Genomic DNA, 19767 nt, shown 5'->3' with positions numbered 1-19767 from the left:
GGCACCACTAGTAATCTCCCTCTGCCCCTCTCTGCTGCTGGGGAGTGGGTCTCGGATGTGTGTTTCACTGGCTGCTTGCTGGGCATGAATTAGGTTACAGATTTGAGCTTTACGGCCCCTACTGGAAAGTTAACTTTCTGAGGCTCTGGCTCCATGTTATGCATCATTGAATCCTGGGAGCTCCAAGAGACGGGGCCCCTAGAACATGGCATGTGTAGGGGGGACAGGAAGGAAAACATCTGTCTCTTTGCCTATGTGGCCCCAGGGCTGTGGCATGCCCTCCCCTTTGATCTCGAAATGTCCCCAGAATCAGCCCCTTCAACAGCAGGTTGAAAACTGGCTTTCAGCAATGCACATTCACTCTGACTATGTTTCCCACTGCTAGATGGTCTTGTGGGTTTAACCGTATGGTTTTTAATATGTAGGTCTACATTTTCAAGTGGTCCCTAATTGTGGGTACTCGACAATGAAGGCACCGAAAATCCGGGAGCACTTTTGAAAAGGAGGTCCTACCTAAATATAGCACCCTATTTCTGCTATCATAGCCCTCCTTAACTGTCACTTAGCCAATGCAGTTCTCTTTCTTTTAAGGAGAGATTGAGTGTGGGCTAATTATTAGAGCAGGAGCGTGGGAAGCCAGAGATCCAGCTTCTATTTCTTACTCATCCATAGACTCACCACATGTCTCTGGGCAAGTCACTTAACCTCTCTGTGCCTGTTCTTCCATCTATACAGGGTTGCACACTTTGTAGCTAGTGTAGGCAGAGCTCATTGCACCCCAGTGGCTCCTTGTATCCATCCATTCCCCGCACAGACTCCCTGTGCCACTCTCCAATCCCCCTCTATTTCAGGGACTCTCCCTACCAGCCACGTTCAGTTTCTTTGAACGTGGCTGGTAGGGAGAGTCCCTACACTGCACGTGTACAAAGCAGTTGTTATCACCATCACAACATATAGCAGTGAGACATGGCAACTTACCAAGAAAGATATGCAAAAGCTGGATGCATTTCAACACTAATGTCTGAGAAGAATATTGGGAATAACATATAGAGATAGGAAGATGAATGAAGAAGTCAGAAAAATGACTGGACAAGGCACCCTCTCACAAATAATCCTCAAAAGAAGACATCCGTGGCTGGGACACGTGCTGAGAATGGGAAAAGAACGCTGACCAAATGCTGCCCTTGAATGGACGCCAGAAAATGCAAGAAGAAAGAGAGGAAGACCGCAAATGACATGGAAACGAACAGCTCTGAATGACATTTAGCACCTCGACATGAAATGGGAAGATTTGGAGAGAAGGGCAGTTGACAGGCAAGGATGGCAAATGTGGGTAGCCTAATGTGCAGCAAAGCACGGGATGGACTAAGGTCTAAGGTCCCTACCAGCCATGTCTACACTAGAGATCATACAGTGGCGCAGCCGTACCAATGCAGCTGCGCCTCTGTGAGATCTCTCGAGTAGCCGCTCTGTGCCGGTGGGAGAGAGCTCTCCCATTGACATAATGACTCCACCCACAGCAAGCGGCGGTAGCTATGTCAGTGGGAGAAGCTCTCCTGCCGACATAGCACTGTCCACACCTGGGCTTATGTCACTCAGGGGCATGTTTTTTCCACACCCCTAAACGACATAAGTTAGTCCAATATAAGTGGCAGTGTAGACATTATTCTCCTTCTTTCTTTCTTTTTCTTTCAGGGTGTCAGCATTTTTACACAGGATTGGGGTGATGGGCAGAGCTGAGAGGAGGGGTATTGTTGTGCTGGAAGGGGTTAATAGCTGCCATCAGCTAACACAGAAGTTAGTCCCTTGCACTGAGGCAGGACCAAGTAAACCTAGACCATCCCATATCAGGTGTTTGTCTAACCTGTTCTTAACCTCCAGTGATGGGATTTCCACATCTGGAAACTTATTCCAGAGTTTAACTACTCTTATAGTTAGAGTTTTTCCTAATATCTAACCTAAATCTCCCTTGCTCCAGGGATGCTAACCAGATGCCAGGGGCTCTGTGCCTCCTCCATTGCTTTTGGTAACCTGGGATGGATCATGGGGCGGAGAGGGGGAGTGCACAGGGCCTGGGCTGGGGGCGGGGCAGAGTCACATGGGGAGGTCATGTGCCTCCCTCCATTAGCTGGTGCAGCGTACGGGTAAGAAATGAATTCTCCTTGCACCACTGCCTCAGCACCACCTCTTGGAACGTCTGCCCCCTCACATACATCTCTGTGCTTTCTTCCATGCCACCCTCTCCACAAGCCACGGACGCCCACTCTGAGCTGGTCCAGAAGGCCACTATCTTCTCATTGATAGTACTCTTGGAGACCTACTACTTCTGCAGGGCCTACAAAGACAGAAGCTAGCTGGCTCAATCTCTCTCTCCCGCATCTTCCATGTAAAAGAGAGAGACAATAGCGAAGTCCTTACTGGGTTTCATGGAGTCTCTGGCTCTTTTCCTTTATTGGGTTAGAGAAAGCTCTGCTTAGGATAGTAAATCATCTGCTTCTCTAAATCACTGATTTTATCTCATTAACGAACTGCTCACAGACATGGAGGGAAGGGGGCTGAATGGCGGGAAGGATTGCTGGGCGGGAGGAGTGTACGCACACGAACTAGCACTGGGGGGGACGCATAAGGGTTGAATTTGGAAGGGAAGCTAAAGGGGGGGAATGTAGTTTGTTTATTTTAAAAAACAAAAACAGTCGTGATCCTCGTAAGCTGTTGTCCTATCACCACTCCGCTCACTTTGCTCGTATGTTTTTAGATTGCCAGCTTTCCAGGGCCAGGGTAGTGTCTTCTTTTGTCTGGACTTTGCAAAGGGCCCAGCACATTGTAGGCACTACTCCAATCTCAATAATAAATAATAAATGATAGATTATCCCCTTTAGTCAATCCCTCCGAGCTCTTGTTTCCTCTGCTCTCCCCTGCCACAACCACACCTCAGGAAGTTGGCAATCCAAAATGGCAGGTGAGCAGTTTTGTGGCATGGCTACCATTTGGCATGTTGCAGCCACTGCTTTGGAGGAAGAGACATCTGGGGCCCACACACCCTGTCATTGGGCCAGAGGCACCAATGACCAACATCATGGGCTGCAGCAAAAATAAGTGTACAGGGTAAGAAAGAGTCATGGATAGGAAGAATTTCAAGGAGTATTTCAAGACAGAGATGGTTTGGGAGGAAGAGCCGGTCTGAGTGACTGAGGAACTGCTTAACATTTCCTCGTTCAAAGCACTGTACGAACATTAAGGGCTTCTCAACACAGGGAAATTTACCTGCATAACTATACCAGTATACATTTATAATTAAGGCTAAGATTTTGTCATGGTTATTTTTAGTCAAAGGCATGAACAGGTCACAGGCAATAAACAAAAATTCACAGAAGATGTCACCTATCTGTGACTTTTGCTGCTGCGACTCCATGGTTTCCCCCACCACCGTGGTGGCTGGGAGCTGTGGGGTTCCCTTTTCACCTATGGCAGCTGGGAGCTGCAGGGTGACCATATTTCCCAAAGAGAAAATGGGACACCCCAGCTGCTTGCCTGAAGCATCCCCCTTCCCCCGCCGCGCGAGGCTGTCACCCATCACTGGAGCCCTGATGAGGGCCCCTGCAGGAGTCTGTCACCTGTCGCTGGAACTTTGCAGGGGGCCCCTGTCACTTGTCACTGCTGTCCCCGGTACCCTGCCAGAGCCCCACTAGCTGTCAGCTCCAGAGTCCTGCAGCCCCTGGGGCTGAAGCAGAGAATGTCACGGAGGTCTCTGGAAGTCACAGATTCCATGACTTCCGTGACCTTCATGACATAAATGTAGCCTTAGTTATAACTATAGGCACATAATTATACCACCACAGCCACTCTGGTAAATTTCCCTGTGCAGACAAGTCCTAAGGCCAAAAGTGGCAGTGATTTAGGGGGTGTGTCTCAATGTTTGGGTGTCCTACCTTAGACTCTTTAAAGGAGCGTAGTTTCCAGAGGGTGAGCACGCACGGAAGACAATGCTCCCTCTAAGGATAGAAATTGTACCTATGCCATGCATATGCTTATAGCATCATAGAAATGTAGGGCTGGAAGGGACCTCAAGAAGCCATCAATTCCAGCCCCCTGCACTGTGGTAAGACTCACTAAACCTAGACCATCCCTGACAGGTCTTTATCCAATCTGTTTTTAAACACCTCCAATGATGGTGCTATCACAATCTCCCTTGGAAGCCTGTTCCAGATCTTAACTACCTTTATAGTTAGAAAGGTTTTCCTAATATCTAACCTAAATCTCCCTTGCTGCGGATGAAGCCCGTTACTTCTTGTCCTCCCTTCAGTGAACATGGGTCACTGTCCTCTTTATAACAGCCCATAACATATTTGAAGACTGTTAACGCGACCCCCCATAGTCTTCTTTTCTCAAGACTAAACATGCCCAGTTTTTTTAAACTTTCATCATAGGTCAGGTTTTTTAAACCCTTTATCAGTTCTGTTGCTCTCCACTGGACTCTCTCCAATTTGTCCACATCTTTCCAAAAGTACGGTGCCCAGAACTGGACACAGTATTCCAGCTGAGGCCTCACCAGTGCCAAAAAAAGTGGGACAATTACCTCCCAGGTCTTACATATAACAATCCTTTTAATAAACCCCATAATATTAGCCTTTTTCACAGCTGCATCACATTACTGACTCATATTCAATTTGTGATCCACTATAACTCTCAGATCCTTTTCAACAGTGCTACCACCTAGCCAGTTATTCCTCAGTTTGTAGTTGTGCATTTGATTTTTCCTTCCTTAGTGATGTACTTTGCACTCATCTTTATTGAATTTCATCCTGTTGAATTAAGATCAATTCTCCAATTGGTCAAATTCATTTTGAAATCTAATCCTGTCCTCTAAAGTGCTTGAAATCGCTCCTACCTTGAGGTCATCTGCAAATTTTTTAAGCGTACTCTCCGTCCATGATCAAAATCTTTAATAAAAATATTGACCCAAACCTAAGACTGACCCCCATGGGTCCCCACTACCTATGCCCTCCTAGTATGACAGCGAACCAATGATAACTACTCTTTGAATATGGTCTTTCAACCAGTTGTGCACCCACCTTATAATAATTTCATCTAGATCACATTTTCCCAGTTTGCTTATGAGAATGTCATGCAGGACTGTGTAAAAAGCCTTAATAAAATCAAGATATATCACATCTACTGCTTTCGCCCATCCTCTAAGCCAGTAACCCTGTCAAAGAAGGAAATTAGGTTGGTTTGCCATGATTTGTTCTTGACAAATCCATGCTTACTATTCCTTATAACCCTATCATCCTCTAGGTGCTTACAACTTATTGTTTAATAATTTGTTCCAGTATCTTGCCAGGTATCGAAGTTAGGATGACTGGTCTATAATTCCCTGGTACTCTTTGTTTCCCTTTTTAAAGATCAGTACTATGTTTGCCCTTCTCTAGTCTTTTGGGATCTCACCTGTCCTCCAGGAGTTAAAAATAATTCCTACTGATACCAAGATTGCTTCAGTTAGCTCCTTAAGGACCCTAGGATGCATTTCATCAGGCTCTGCTGAGTTGAATACGTCTAACTCATCTTTAACCTGTTCTTTCCCTAATTTGGCTTGGATTCCTTTCCCCTTGTTGTTTATATTAATTGTGTTGAGGATCTGGTCACCAATAACCTTTTTAAACAGCTCAGCTTTCTTGATGCCATTAGTTATTAGCTCTCCTTCCTCACTAAGTAGAGGATCTACACTTTCCTTCGTCCGTCTCTTTATGTATTTGAAGAATCTCTTCTTATTGCTTTTTATGTCCTTTGCTAGGTGTAACTCATTTTGTGTCTTAGCCTTTCTGATTTTGTTCCTGCATGCTTATGCTATTATTTTGTGCTCCTCCTTAGCAATTTGTCCATATTTCCACATTGTGTAGGATTTCTTTTTGATTTTCATGTCATGAAAGAGCTCCTGATGGAGCCATATTGGCTTCTTGCTGTTCTTCCTATCTTTCCTTTGCATCGGGATAGTTTGCAATTTTGCCTTTAATATTGTCTCCTTGAGAAATTGCCAGCTCTCTTGAACTCCTTTTCCCCTTGGATTTTTTTTTCCATGGGACCTTACCTACCAATTCTCTGAGTTTGTTAAAGTCTTCTTTTTTGAAGTCCATTGTCTTTATTCTGCTGCTCTCACTCGTTCCTTTCCTTAGAATCATGAAATCTCTCATTTCATGATCACTGTCACCCAAATTGCCTTCCACGTTCAGATTCACTACCAATTCCTCCTTGTTGGTCAGAATCAAGTCTAACATGTTAGCCCTCTATTTTCTCTATTTTCTAGGACAAAAAGTTGTCCCTGGTACATTCCAAGAACTTACTAGAAATGTGTTTTGTTGTATTACTTTTCCAGCAGATGTCTGGGTAGTTCAAGTCCCTCATTAATACCAGGGCTTATGTTCTGGGTATTTCTGTTATTCATTCTAGAAATGCCTCATCCACCTCCTCTTCCTGATTTGGTGGTTTATAGTAGGTAGCTGTATGTGATGCAAAGAAGGCATTCATAGCCATAGTAGCTAGATACCCAGGACACTGCCACAACCCATGTGTCCTGCCATTGTCCCCTATAGCACTTACCCCATTTATAGCCTGAGCCCACAGAGATGGGGAAAGGGGGTGGCAGAGAGGGCTCAGGGGCATTTTTGCCTACTTCCTCCTGCCCCCCATGTCCCTTTCTCTCTGTCATTTACCTGGTCACCTGCCCCAGATGCTGTGAGTTTTGTCTCTCCGCAACTGCATCTGAAAATAGCCTGCTTTTACACTGCTCACGTCTAGGTGACTCAGCTTCACTAGAATATGTAAACTAGTGATTTCCACATGCCAATATAAATCTAGTGGGTATTTCTGAACTCCCAGGAAATTCACAGTCACCTTTGAAAATCCTGCCAGGCACTCTGTGCCCCAGGTCTTCAAAGGTATTTAGAAGCCCAACTTCCAATGGGAGTTAAGCTCCTAAATACCTTTCAAGGTCTGGTCTTGTATCCTTAGGCATCTTGGGGCAACCAAACACCCCTCTGAAAGCCCCCTGAGCTCCCAATCAAAGCTAGTTGGAAAATTTCCATCAAAACCATTTTCTGACAGGAAAGGCCATTTGTGTCAAAAATCAAAACATATAAAAAAAGTGTCGATTCCAATGAAAATTCTTGCAGAAAAAATATTTTGAAGTGAAAATATTTTCATTGTGGAAAAATTTTGTTTATGAATTTGTAATTTTTGTTTCTTTATTTTGACATTTTGTTTCTTTTTTTCCCCATTTGTATTTTATGTTTATGTCTACATTATTTCATGACAAGCCGGTGGGAACAATGCATAATATAATAATTTGCACTACTGCTGACAAAGTCAGACCTGGCAGCTGTAAGAGTGGTCCTATTGGGTTCCAGGAAGTGGTGGGTGCAAGCCCGCCCATTGCTAAGGGACCCTCCCCCAGATTTAGGGGAGAATCCACAGGATCCAGGAACTCAAATAATTACAAGAGACAACCAAAAATGTAACAGGGACAGGTGTAAAGATCAAAGGGTCAAACAAAGGGAACCTGACGGGACACCAAGCAGAGAACCCTGGACAGCGCCCACTGCTCCTTGAAGATGTCAAGGGAGCCAGTGGATGCCGCCCAGAGGAACTCCGCCAGGATGCCTGAATGGAGGGAGGACTGGAAATAGGCCCCACAGTCGCAAAGAACCTCCTCAGTCAACCTCCTCTCCCTGGTGTTGTAGATGGTCACTTCGGCCATCACCAGGAGGAAGTTGATGAGGACGTCCCGTGACTTTGTGGGGCCACGGATAGGGTGTGTGTATATGAAAAGGTGAGAGGAAAAGTGCTGCCAGAAACGTAAAAGGATGTTCAGGAGGAGCCAGAACAGGGACTGCAACCTGGCACACTACAGGTATACGTGCGCCAGGTATCCCTCACACCACAAAAGGGGCAGGCCTCAGGGACGGGGGTAAACCGCTCCCGTGCTCATGGCTCCATAGAGGAGCCGCCAACTAATATCACTTGCGGGCATTGGGACTCGGGTGGAATATAGGCTGGCCCACTGGGGTTCCTCACTCTCAACAAGTGGCAATAGGTCCTGCCACTTCATATTCGGGCGGGACATGAGCGTGAGGAAATGAAGGATGTGAAGCATGAGCGTGTACAGCTGTTTCCTTGGCACGGTCCGGAAGCGAACCGGCTGCAAATCGTGCAGCTGGCTCGCGGTGTATGGGTGGGATAGCCGGGGAGACTCACTGGGCAGGGGCCTGATGGAAAGGTCCGGAGGGCCCGGGGTGCAGGGTGGGTGAGGAGTGCCCTCCTGCAGGACCTGCTCGAGGTAAACCCGAGCAGCGGGCAGTAAGGCTGCCCTCACCTCCTGAAGTACGTGCTGGGGAGTACGAAGGATGGAGAGCCCTGTGTGCTGAGCAAGTATCACGGGATCCACCCAGTCTCCCCGGTCATAGTCCAGGAGGTCTCCAACTTTGGTAACTTCTGCCAGGACCAACCTCTGGCACACCTAGGGGGACTCCGCCACCTGCACTCGGATCTGGGGCTTGTGTAGCAGGGGCTCCGCGAGGAGATCTGCTCCCATGGTGGCCGCCCTGGACCTGGTGGTTGAAAGCAGTTTCCCGGTCCAGAGGAGGTCCTGGTAGAAGACCTCTCGGATGGAGATAAAGGAGCTGCCGGTCGTATCGGAGCCCTCGGAAGCGGCGCAGGAAGGCGTGCGCCAGTATGCTCCACGCCGGACTACCTGCACCATAAAGGAGCCTCTGCAGGGCCTGGAGGCGGAAGACATGGACCTGGGTGTGTAAACACTTCAGGCCCTGCCCTCCCTCCTCCAAGGGTAGATGGAGAACCCCTGCAGAGACCCAGTGCAGTCCTGGCCAAAAGAACTCCAGAACTAGCTTCTGGATATCAGCCAGGACACCCTGGGGCTGGGGTCAGGGTGTTGAGCCGGTGCCAGAGCATGGACAGGACTATCTGGTTGAGCACCAGTGCCCTCCCTCGCAGGCAGAGGCACCGGAGTGGCCCCATCCACCTCCACACCCACTCAGACACCCTGTCCTCCAGCCCCGCTGTAAGAGTGGTCTTATTGGGATCCAGGACGTGGGCGGGCGGAGCTCGTCCACTACAAAGGAGCCCCCCCCAGCCTAAGGGGGAGATCCACAGGGCCTGGAGAGCCAATTAATTACGGGGGACAACTAATGAAAAACAGGGACGGGAGTGCGGTCAAAGGGTCAAACGAAGAGAACCGGACGGGGACACCGAGCAGAGAACTCTGGCCAGCGCCCACCGCTCCTCAAAGGCGTCAAGGAAGTCGGTGGACGCCGCCCAGAGGAACTCCGCTCGGAGGCGTGAATGGACAGAGGAGCGGAAATAGGCCCCGCAGTCGCAGGAGACTCCATCGGCCAACCTCCTCACCCTGGTTTTATAGATGGCCGCTTTAGCCAGGGCCAGGAGGAGGTTGACCAGGAGGTCCCGCGACTTAGTGGGGCCACGGACAGGGAGTGCGTAGATAAGGAGGTGAGGAGAAAAGTGCAACCAAAACCGTAACAAAAGATTGGTGAGGAGCCGGAATAGGGGCTGCAACCTGGCGCACTCCAGATAGACGTGCGCCAGGGTTTCCCTCTCGCCGCAAAAGGGGCAGGTGTCCGGAACTGAGGTGAACCGCGCCAAATACACGCCCGTGCTCACGGGCCCATGAAGGAGCCGCCAACTGATATCCCCAGCGGGCCTCGGCACTAAGGTGGAATAGAGGCTGGCCCACCGGGGCTCCTCACCCTCTAGAGGTGGCAGGAGGTCGCGCCACTTTGTGTCAGGGCGGGACGCGAGGGTGAGGACATGAAGGGTGTGGAGCACGAGCGTGTAGAGATGTCATTTTGGCGCGGTCTGGAACCGGACCGGCTGCAGCTCACGCAGCCGGCTCACGGTGAAGGGGCGGGGGGGTCGGTCGGGTCCACGGGGCAGGGGCCCGATTAAAAGGTCCGGAGGGCCTGGGGTAGAGGGTGGGCGGGGCGCGCCCTCTCGCAGGACCCGGTCGAGGTAAACCCGAGCAGCGGGCGGCAGGGCGGCCCTCACCTCCTGAAGTACGCGCAGGGCAGTACAAGGTCTGGAGAGCCCCATGCGCTGAGCGAGCGTCAGGGGATCCAGCCAGTCTCCCTGGTCGTAGTCCAGGAGGTCTCCGACTCTGGTGACTTCCGCCAGGACCAACCTCTGGCGCACCGAGGGGGACTCCGCCGCCTGCACACGGAGCTGGGGGTTGTGTAGCAGGGGCTCCGCGAGGAGGTCTTCCCCCAGGGAGGCCGCCACGGACCTGGTCGCTGCGAACAGTTTCCAGGCCCGGAGGAGGTCCCGGTAGAAGACCGGCAGCCCGGAGAGGTCTCGCGGAAGACCCCTTGGGTGGAGATAAAGGAGCTGCCGGTCATATCGGAGCCCTCGGAGGCGGCGCAGGAAGGCGTGCGCCAGTATGCTCCACGCCGGACTACCTGCACCATAAAGGAGCCTCTGCAGGGCCTGGAGGCGGAAGACATGGACCTGGGTGTGTAAACACTTCAGGCCCTGCCCTCCCTCCTCCAAGGGTAGATGGAGAACCCCTGCAGAGACCCAGTGCAGTCCTGGCCAAAAGAACTCCAGAACTAGCTTCTGGATATCAGCCAGGACACCCTGGGGCTGGGGTCAGGGTGTTGAGCCGGTGCCAGAGCATGGACAGGACTATCTGGTTGAGCACCAGTGCCCTCCCTCGCAGGCAGAGGCACCGGAGTGGCCCCATCCACCTCCACACCCACTCAGACACCCCGTCCTCCAGCCCCGCTGTAAGAGTGGTCCTATTGGGAATCCAGGACGTGGGCGGGCAGAGCTCGTCCACTACAAAAGGATCCCCCCCCAGCCTAAGGGGGAGATCCACAGGGCCTGGAGAACCAACTAATTACGGGGGACAACTAATGAAAAACAGGGACGGGAGTGCGGTCAAAGGGTCAAACGAAGGGAACCGGACGGGGACACCGAGCAGAGAACCCCGGACAGCGCCCACCGCTCCGCAAAGGCGTCAAGGGAGTTGGTGGACGCCGCCCAGAGGAACTCCGCTCGGAGGCGTGAACGGACAGAGGAGCGGAAATAGGCCCCGCAGTCGCAGGAGACTCCATCGGCCAACCTCCTCACCCTGGTTTTATAGATGGCCGCTTTAGCCAGGGCCAGGAGGAGGTTGACCAGGAGGTCCCGCGACTTAGTGGGGCCACGGACAGGGAGTGCGTAGATGAGAAGGTGAGGAGAAAAGTGCAACCAAAACCGTAACAAAAGATTGGTGAGGAGCCGGAATAGGGGCTGCAACCTGGCGCACTCCAGATAGACGTGCGCCAGGGTTTCCCTCACGCCGCAAAAGGGGCAGGTGTCCGGGATCGGGGTGAACCGCGCCAAATACACGCCCGTGCTCACGGCCCCGTGAAGGAGCCGCCAACTGATATCCCCGGCGGGCCTCGGCACTAAGGTGGAATAGAGGCTGGCCCACCGGGGCTCCTCACCCTCTAGAGGTGGCAGAAGGTCCCGCCACTTTGTGTCAGGGCGGGACGCGAGGGTGAGGACATGAAGGGTGTGGAGCACGAGCGTGTAGAGATGTCGTTTTGGCGCGGTCTGGAACCGGACCGGCTGCAGCTCGCGGAGCCGGCTCACGGTGAAGGGGCGGGGGGGGCGGTCGGGTCCACGGGGCAGGGGCCCGATGAGAAGGTCCGGAGGGCCTGGGGTGGAGGGTGGGCGGGGCGCGCCCTCTCGCAGGACCCGGTCGAGGTAAACCCGAGCAGCGGGCGGTAAAGCGGCCCTCACCTCCTGAAGTACGCGCAGGGCAGTACGCGGTCTGGAGAGCCCCATGCGCTGAGCGAGCGTCAGGGGATCCAGCCAGTCTCCCTGGTCGTAGTCCAGGAGGTCTCCGACTCTGGTGACTTCCGCCAGGACCAACCTCTGGCGCACCGAGGGGGACTCCGCCGCCTGCACACGGAGCTGGGGGTTGTGTAGCAGGGGCTCCGCGAGGAGGTCTTCCCCCAGGGAGGCCGCCACGGACCTGGTCGCTGCGAACAGTTTCCAGGCCCGGAGGAGGTCCCGGTAGAAGACCGGCAGCCCGGAGAGGTCTCGCGGAAGACCCCTTGGGTGGAGATAAAGGAGCTGCCGGTCATATCGGAGCCCTCGGAGGCGGCGCAGGAAGGCGTGCGCCAGTATGCTCCACGCCGGACTACCTGCACCATAAAGGAGCCTCTGCAGGGCCTGGAGGCGGAAGACATGGACCTGGGTGTGTAAACACTTCAGGCCCTGCCCTCCCTCCTCCAAGGGTAGATGGAGAACCCCTGCAGAGACCCAGTGCAGTCCTGGCCAAAAGAACTCCAGAACTAGCTTCTGGATATCAGCCAGGACACCCTGGGGCTGGGGTCAGGGTGTTGAGCCGGTGCCAGAGCATGGACAGGACTATCTGGTTGAGCACCAGTGCCCTCCCTCGCAGGCAGAGGCACCGGAGTGGCCCCATCCACCTCCACACCCACTCAGACACCCCGTCCTCCAGCCCCGCTGTAAGAGTGGTGGATGGCAGATATATCTGCCCTAGGGTGGTGAAGTTCTTAGGAACTGAAAAAAGGTTATCTCAGGTTAGTTAGAGACACCTGAGTCTAATTAGGAGCCACTGGTGACCTTTAAACATCCCCTGTCCAGTGAAATGGGGAAGAGAGAGAGAAGAAACAAACAGCAGCAGGGAGAAAAGGCGGACAACTGTTCTCCTCCCTGTAGGGGAAACACTGAGTTTACTTTTGTTTTGGGAAGTGCTGGCCACCAGAAGCCAGCATAACAAAGCAGTGCTCAGGTGGAGGCAAGGAGATTTATTTCTTATGTGTTGTGGGGTTTTTTGCTTAAGAGAACTACTAGGGCCAGCCTTCAGGCCCACCTTGTAAATACTGTGAATAAACCAAAGTTAAGAATTAAAAACCTCCAGAGTAGGACTGATCTACTCTAGCTCCCCCCTCCCATCCCTCTGCCAGAGGGAGAAACACTGAGGCGGACATGGTGAAAGAGGTGTCTGGATACGTGTCATGGTATGACATCATAGAATAGTTGAAATATTCTATTTTTATTTTTACACTCATTAAGGGCAGCTGCTACTTGGAACCTCTGCTCTTTGTGTTGCAATAAAACAGTGCGACACTTTGAAAGTTTCAGCTACAAGGTCATATTATAACATGCCTGTAGCACTGCATATTACTACCAATGTGGCATGACTGCATGCATAAATAATAAAGCTATAACAATGAAAAAAACCCTATAAATAAAATAAAATAAAAATAAAAAGGAAATTTGGAAACAAAATTCATATTTCCCAAAACTGACATTTTTCAGATTTTCTGACTGCTGGGAAATTTCAGAAATATTTGGTTTTGATTCCAGATCAGAATGAAAAGACATTTCAAAACGTCAACATTTCCTGCAAACAAGAAATTCCAACTTTTGATCAGCTCTTTGCCTAGTCCCAAACTGGGAGCCTAGTGAGGGCCCTGATTGGCTAGGATTGCTGATGTCATTGTGCTGTCACAGCAGGCCATGGGCGCCTCATGAGAGAATTGCAGAAATGTCTTGAGTGAACCTTTGAGCTGGGGGTGTGGGGGGAAGGAGGCAAGGACATTCCAAGCTAGGAATAACAGCTGTTCCTGGAGACCTGAGCATCATATCATAGTGTGGGTTCGATAACCCCAGCATGGCTGAGCACGAGGCTGAACCTGAGCACCCAATGTAGTTTGGGCACCCAGTACCAAGAGCAGATTTTCAAGGAACTGGCACTGCCCACACTCTGCTTTGAAAACACCCCTTTTGTCTGAGGGCCCAAGTCTTCTCCAGGGCACACATAGGAGCCCTTTGAAAAGTCCCTCACACATGACTTGCCAAGGCCACCCAGGGAGTCAGTGGCAAAGGCGGGATCAGAACTCGTGGATTCCTGATGCTTAGTCCTGTGCTCCAGCCCACACAGCCTCCCACAGCTTTGGTGGGGGAGAGAAACCCAAACATATGGTGGATCCGAGATCCATTTAGCCTTCATCCAGTCCTTGCCTGCAAGGGAAAGGGCTGTCAGGAAGCAGTCACCCTTTCCTGCTTTTCTAAATTGAGGAGGTGCATTAGAAGTTGTTTGTTCCTTCCTCTGGAGCCTGCAACAATAGTCCGGTGTGTGGGTGGACAAGAGACTGGATGGACCATTGGTCTGATGCAGCCTAGCAAGTCTCATCTCCTTAAACGAAAAGAAGGCTGCAGTAGCCCCCAAGTTGAGGCAATAGCCCCTGAGCTGAGCTGCTTTCAGCTGGAAGTCACTCCCATGCACATCACAAACAGTTTGTGATTTTTATGCTGACAAAGCCTCCCTCAAGGCTGCTGTTGTCTTTTTCCAGCTTTCTCAAAGCCACTTTCCTTCTGAATGAGAGAATCCCCACAGGAGCTAAATGCACTTGAACGAATATGCTTTAACTTCACACCTTATGTTAGTTCACCTTAGCTTTCCTGACTGTCCCTGTGTAGACAAGCCCTGAGGCGCAAGCTGGGACCAGCCTGGCTTTCAAGAGTTCCTTGGCTTCCCAACAAAATGGAAGTTGGCTCTGTTCTTTTCTGGAACTCAAGGGGGAAAGCTTCTTTCATTCAAATGGTAGCGAAGTAGAGGTGTAGATGAGACTATGCTGACTCTTTGTTTTACATCCTTTTCTCTAATGCTTTGTTCCATGTGCTAATAAACAGAGAAAGACAAGGTGGGTAAGACTTCTGTTGGTGAGAGAGACCTAATAAACATAGTTGTTATAAGAAGGTTGTTGATCACTATAGCACTGATTCCCCAAGGGAAGAGATGCAGGTGTCCAGTCAGACCTGCACGGTGACGGGGCGTTGTACCCAGATCCCTGTCCAAGAGTGGGAGAATTGCAAGATGCCACTCAAGGATAGGTTTCAGAGTAGCAGCCTTGTTAGTCTGTATCTGCAAAAAGAAAAGGAGGACTTGTGGCACCTAAAAGACTAACCAATTTATTTGAGCATAAGCTTTCGTGAGCTACAGCTCACTTCATCGATGAAGTGAGCTGTAGCTCACGAACGCTTATGCTCAAATAAATTGGTTAGTCTCTAAGGTGCCACAAGTCCTCCTACTCAAGGATAGGTAAGGCAGAAGGCTGAACACTGGGGGGGGTGCACTCAAAGACACCGGAAAGGGGACTGAGGTGCAGCTAGCCCTGTGACCGTGACACTTAAAGCTCATTGAGATCTATGAATGAAAAGCACTATGTAAGTGCTAATAATGAATAATAATAATAGTGACTGCTACTAATTCAGCATCATTAATATTCATTCATCTAGCATGTCCATCACTGTTCTATTTACAACAGCCACTCAACGCTGGATGGAGCCCCACAAACTCATTACACATAGGCTGCTGAACAGAGATCAGATGGTAAGGACTTTCAGTCATCACTGCCCCAGGGGAAGATTAGAACCAGTAACCTAGATATGAAAGGCTCCTTATCCCCTCCCCCGGCCTTCCTGTTCTTTGTCTGAATGGCATCAGGAGTGAGGGGTGGAAACATTCAAACCACAAAGAATCCAGCCTCTAGAAACAAACTGCTATTTACTACTCAGACAATACATCTATAGCCTTATTCTGTGTCTCCTTCTACTCAAGAAGGGCCTGATCCTGACACTGAAGCCAAGGGCAATGCTCTCAATAGTCCAGATTCCCATTTACACTACAGCACCCTTACACTGCCCTGGCCAGGTAATTATACCTACACACACTTTAAGGCCCCTTTTACACTGCCAGGGTGGAATAAAGGGGTCTTAGTGTACAAATCACAATCTGGCCCTCCACACATTAGTGTATGCCCCTGAGAAAGCAAGTGGCTATTGTTTAAGCCAAGTCTCCATGTGGTTTGCAGACATTAACATTCGTTAATTCAGACCTAGAGAAATGTTACAATTAATCATTTTTTCTTGCTTGTCTAAGCTTTAGAAGGGATGCCTTTCATTTTTATCTAGGTCCCAGAGTTACCAAGGGGCCATTTATTCCAGCATGTACATCCGTACAATACAAACAATTTATAGTGCAGGACAATCCGATCTAAATCATTAGCCTAGGAGGCCACAAGGTCAGTTCATCCCCCTCCCCGCCCCCCACTAAGGACAAGGGTATTTCAAGTGGGACAGAGAGACTTATTCCAGCTCTTTGGGGCTGCTACATCCTCCCCAAAGCCAGCCTTCCTTAATATGCCTTTAATAACCACCTGGTGTACCGGGGTAGACCGTAGCCCATCTCTCTCCAATCTGCAGTGAAATCTAGCACACTGAAGCCTCACTGAAAAATACAGAAACTAGAAAGGAGGAATAACTATTAGGCCATCTCCTCCTCTCCACCTCAGCTGCAATAAGGGGGTTCTCGATTCTGTAGGTTGAAACAGCTCAGGCGACAGGGTTCCCTTGGAAAGCTGATCCAGGCTCTGGTAAGTCTGACCTGAAGAAGAGCTTTGTGTAAATGCCAACGTTTGTCTCTCTCACCAACTGAAGTTGGTCCAATACAAGATATTACCTCACCCACCTTGTGTCTCCAAGATCTTACCATTGGGGCATTCCCCCGGAGCATGTCCTACCCCTGAGCCAGTCCTCAGGAGGAAGCTATGCTCTCCCATGCTTGCCCCTCAGCCCCACATCAGCACACACCTCTCTTCGCTATGCTGCCAATCTCCCCAGAGCCCTCAAGCTCTTGGCTGCACTCTGTCTCCCACCCTCATGTCCCAAAGGGTTTGTTGCACAGCTGTGCCACGAGGCAGCCTGGAAGAGTGCTCTGACCTGGGGCCCAGGAGTATGGGTTTCCAATCCCATATCAGCCTAAGGGCCCCTCATCCGTGTCTGGGTTTCCTTGCCTGCCCACTGAGTCCCACTTGGATGCTTGGGGATTAGAACAGGACATTCCTATTGCCCAGAGCGCAACCATCTGCAATCGACAAGGGCCAAGCCAGCTACAAAGCAGCTTGTGGTTTCTCCCACCCCTGGACCAGCTGCTGGGGTTATTTCCCTCCTTCAGATCAGCCTTGGTGACTGCTATTCACCGTCACCAGCACAACTGCTCCGCTCTCTCCTTGGCACCAGAATTTTGCCACTGAGCGAAAAAGGCATGAAGAAAACGTTCTCTCTCATCTCTGCAGCACTGGCAAGTCCCCATTCTGTGCGTGTGCATGTGTAGGGAGCAATATGCCGGCAACATCAGGGGATCCCTCCGACATCCCTGAGCCCTGACAAAACCACACGACTGTGCAAGCATCAGCATGGACCACCTACCTTTGAACATGAATCTTTCTTTGTCTCTGAATATGCTCCTGAGTGGTGGCTTCCCCTGCACACACGCTTTTCTCTCCTGACACCGGTGCAGTGTGGCTGCCTCGGAGGTTCTGCTTTTCTCTCTCTCTTTCTCCTGCTCTCCCTTTTTTTCTCTCCTCCACTAGATGTTTCAGATAAGCAGGGATGCTGCTGCTGCTGCTGCCATGGTCATATCATGTGACCTGAATATTAAACATCCCTGCAAAATCTCCCCCACTCTCTCCCTCCCTCCCCTCCTAAGATCCAAAGCTTCATCCCAGCTGCTGCAAGACCCCGGCTGGATTGGTGGGCACGAGAGGGTGTGTTTGCTGCTGGGGATGGGAGGTGCTGTGATGAATGGATTAGCTGTGCCCTGAATATGTTCCCCCCCACCATACACAAACCCGTTCCTTTCCTCCTCTCCTTCCCTATTCCCAGGTGGTTTTCACATGCTTCTGTCTGTGGAGCATCTCTAGCCACAGCCACTTGTTTATGCAGAGAGATTTAACCCTGCGGCGGGCTGCTGAAGGGGTTTCACAAAGAGAGGACTGAGAACAGGTTGGGAGATTTTAAGCATTTGGGGAGTGTCAGTCCCAAGGCCTGACTCCTATCTCACCTACACCAGGGATGATCAGAAGTCACTCTGTTGAAGCCAATCAGGCCTCCAGCTGGGGGGCTTTCAAAGCCTTTTGCCTGGAAAGTGGATGTCTGGTTGTTGGCCAGAGGCAGAGAGTGGGCCATCCTCTGTGGGGCGGGAGGGGCGAGAGAAGCAGTATCTGTAGGCCAATGCCTGTGTGTCAGTGAGGGCAAGGAGATGCATGTCTTTGTGTCACTGTGCATACACTGTCTCTCTCCAGGTGCCTATAGGCACCTGTGTCTGTCTGGGTCTTTGTGCACATGTCACTGTGAATATATGCATGTGGTTGAAGATGGGTATTTGCGTGGATGTGACTAGCGTGTATCTCTGTGAGGGATGCTGGGTCTGGCTCTCTGCTGTCTTCCTCCTGGTGTAATCCTGTGAAAAACTGGCCTGATTCTCTACTCTGCTGTGGTCGGTATGCTGCTCCAGTGATACACAAGGCCATACAGTGGCCAAAAACTGATACCCACTGCCCCCCGTTGGATGGGGTGTGAGCTGTTTGGCATACAGCTGGCAGAACAATTCTATGCCACCCTTTCTTGCAGCTTCTGATTCAAGGAAATGCCAGGGGCAGAGATGAAGTGGGAGGGAGCCTGAGAATACTGCTTGCCACTTACTCACAGCTGCAGGGCCATTGGCAGTCCAAATATGAGTTAGAATAGCCCCAAGTCCTCTCTAGTTTACACCGGGGGCTACACAGGTGCTTGGACAGAGTCATAGGGTGTGCCTGCACACTAGCACCCCCTCGGGGCCAAGCATAGTGCTGTAGGCACACCCATGCCTCAGTTTCCCCTCATCCAGTTTTTCTGTTTCTCCCCGGGATTCACATGGTTCTGCCCTTGGGCGGTGCCATTCTCAGAGTTCAGTCCCTTTCTGGGGAAACAAAAATCCAAACAAAAGTCCCAAATAAACAAAAGGGTCTTCCATCCTCTTTGGCTCCTCTTCACCCCACCGTCTGGCTCAGCTCCCCGTCCCTTCTGAGCTACCTTTAAGTCTCGCTGGCTCTGGGATACAGCCCTGACTCCCAGCCTCCTTCCCTAGAGTCTTCTTCTCAATCTCAGCCCCTTTGAGCAATTTTTCACTCTTCCCTGCTCTGTACCTGGGCACTGACTCCAAGGCCAGGCTACTACAGACCTTATAGACCCTGCCACAGGAACCCAACTTACTCCCTATGATTCCTCCAGAGGGAATTTTCTCTGCAATTTTTTTAAGCCTAGGTGTTTAAAGCAGTCACCCAACCCCAATTAGTCCAGCCCCCTTAGGCTGGTAGGCAGATAGTTAATGCACAGGTGGGGCTCTTTGAACAGGCCTGGCTGGCCCAGGCTTCTTGTCCCTTAAAGGAGCAGCCCACCTGTCACAAAGAGTATCAGGAAATTCAAAGGTGGCTTTGCTCTGTACTGTGGCCCTGTGACCAGCACAGGGATGGAGGAGCATAGCCCCAGGCCAGGGAGTGCAAAGTGGATTTAAAACACTATCAGATCAGAAGGGCAGCACTGTACACTGACTGTGCCCAGCAGCAAACAGCTGCACAAGAATCAGGCCTCTAGTGTCTGCCAAATAGTGGCCCAAGAGAGGGAATTTAGAGGCCACTGCAAATCCAATCTCTAAATTCCACTTTCGGGATATGATGCCTGTCTGTCTATTTTTGATGCACCTGGCAACACAGTATCTAGGCACCACAGACAAGATTAAGAAAACCAGTGTCCATCTGGCAGGGCCGTACTCTCCGTTCCTCCCATGATCTGTGCCACTTTCTTACGCGGGATTATCCTGCTGTTTATCTGCCAGGGAAACAC

General features: G+C 50.8%; 1 protein-coding gene across 3 annotated transcripts in view; it reads right to left on the bottom strand.

The window, feature by feature from the left end:
- Nucleotides 1–17518, bottom strand: part of SEPTIN3 (septin 3) — a 36858-nt gene extending 19340 nt beyond the window's left edge. For all 3 annotated transcript variants that reach the window (XM_084621337.1, XM_084621339.1, XM_084621338.1), the window contains exon 1: nt 17314–17518. In XM_084621337.1, the coding sequence (XP_084477463.1) occupies nt 17314–17323 (10 nt within the window). In that variant the 5' untranslated portion in view covers nt 17324–17518. The remainder of the gene's footprint in view (nt 1–17313) is intronic.
- Nucleotides 17519–19767: the final 2249 nt, after the last annotated feature.

The sequence above is a fragment of the Lepidochelys olivacea genome (genome assembly GCF_965140295.1).
Source record: "Lepidochelys olivacea isolate rLepOli2 genome assembly, chromosome: 1".
NCBI lineage: Eukaryota > Metazoa > Chordata > Testudines > Cheloniidae > Lepidochelys > Lepidochelys olivacea.
Note: the sequence above shows the minus strand (reverse complement) of the source record. Positions and strands in the feature narration are given on the sequence as shown.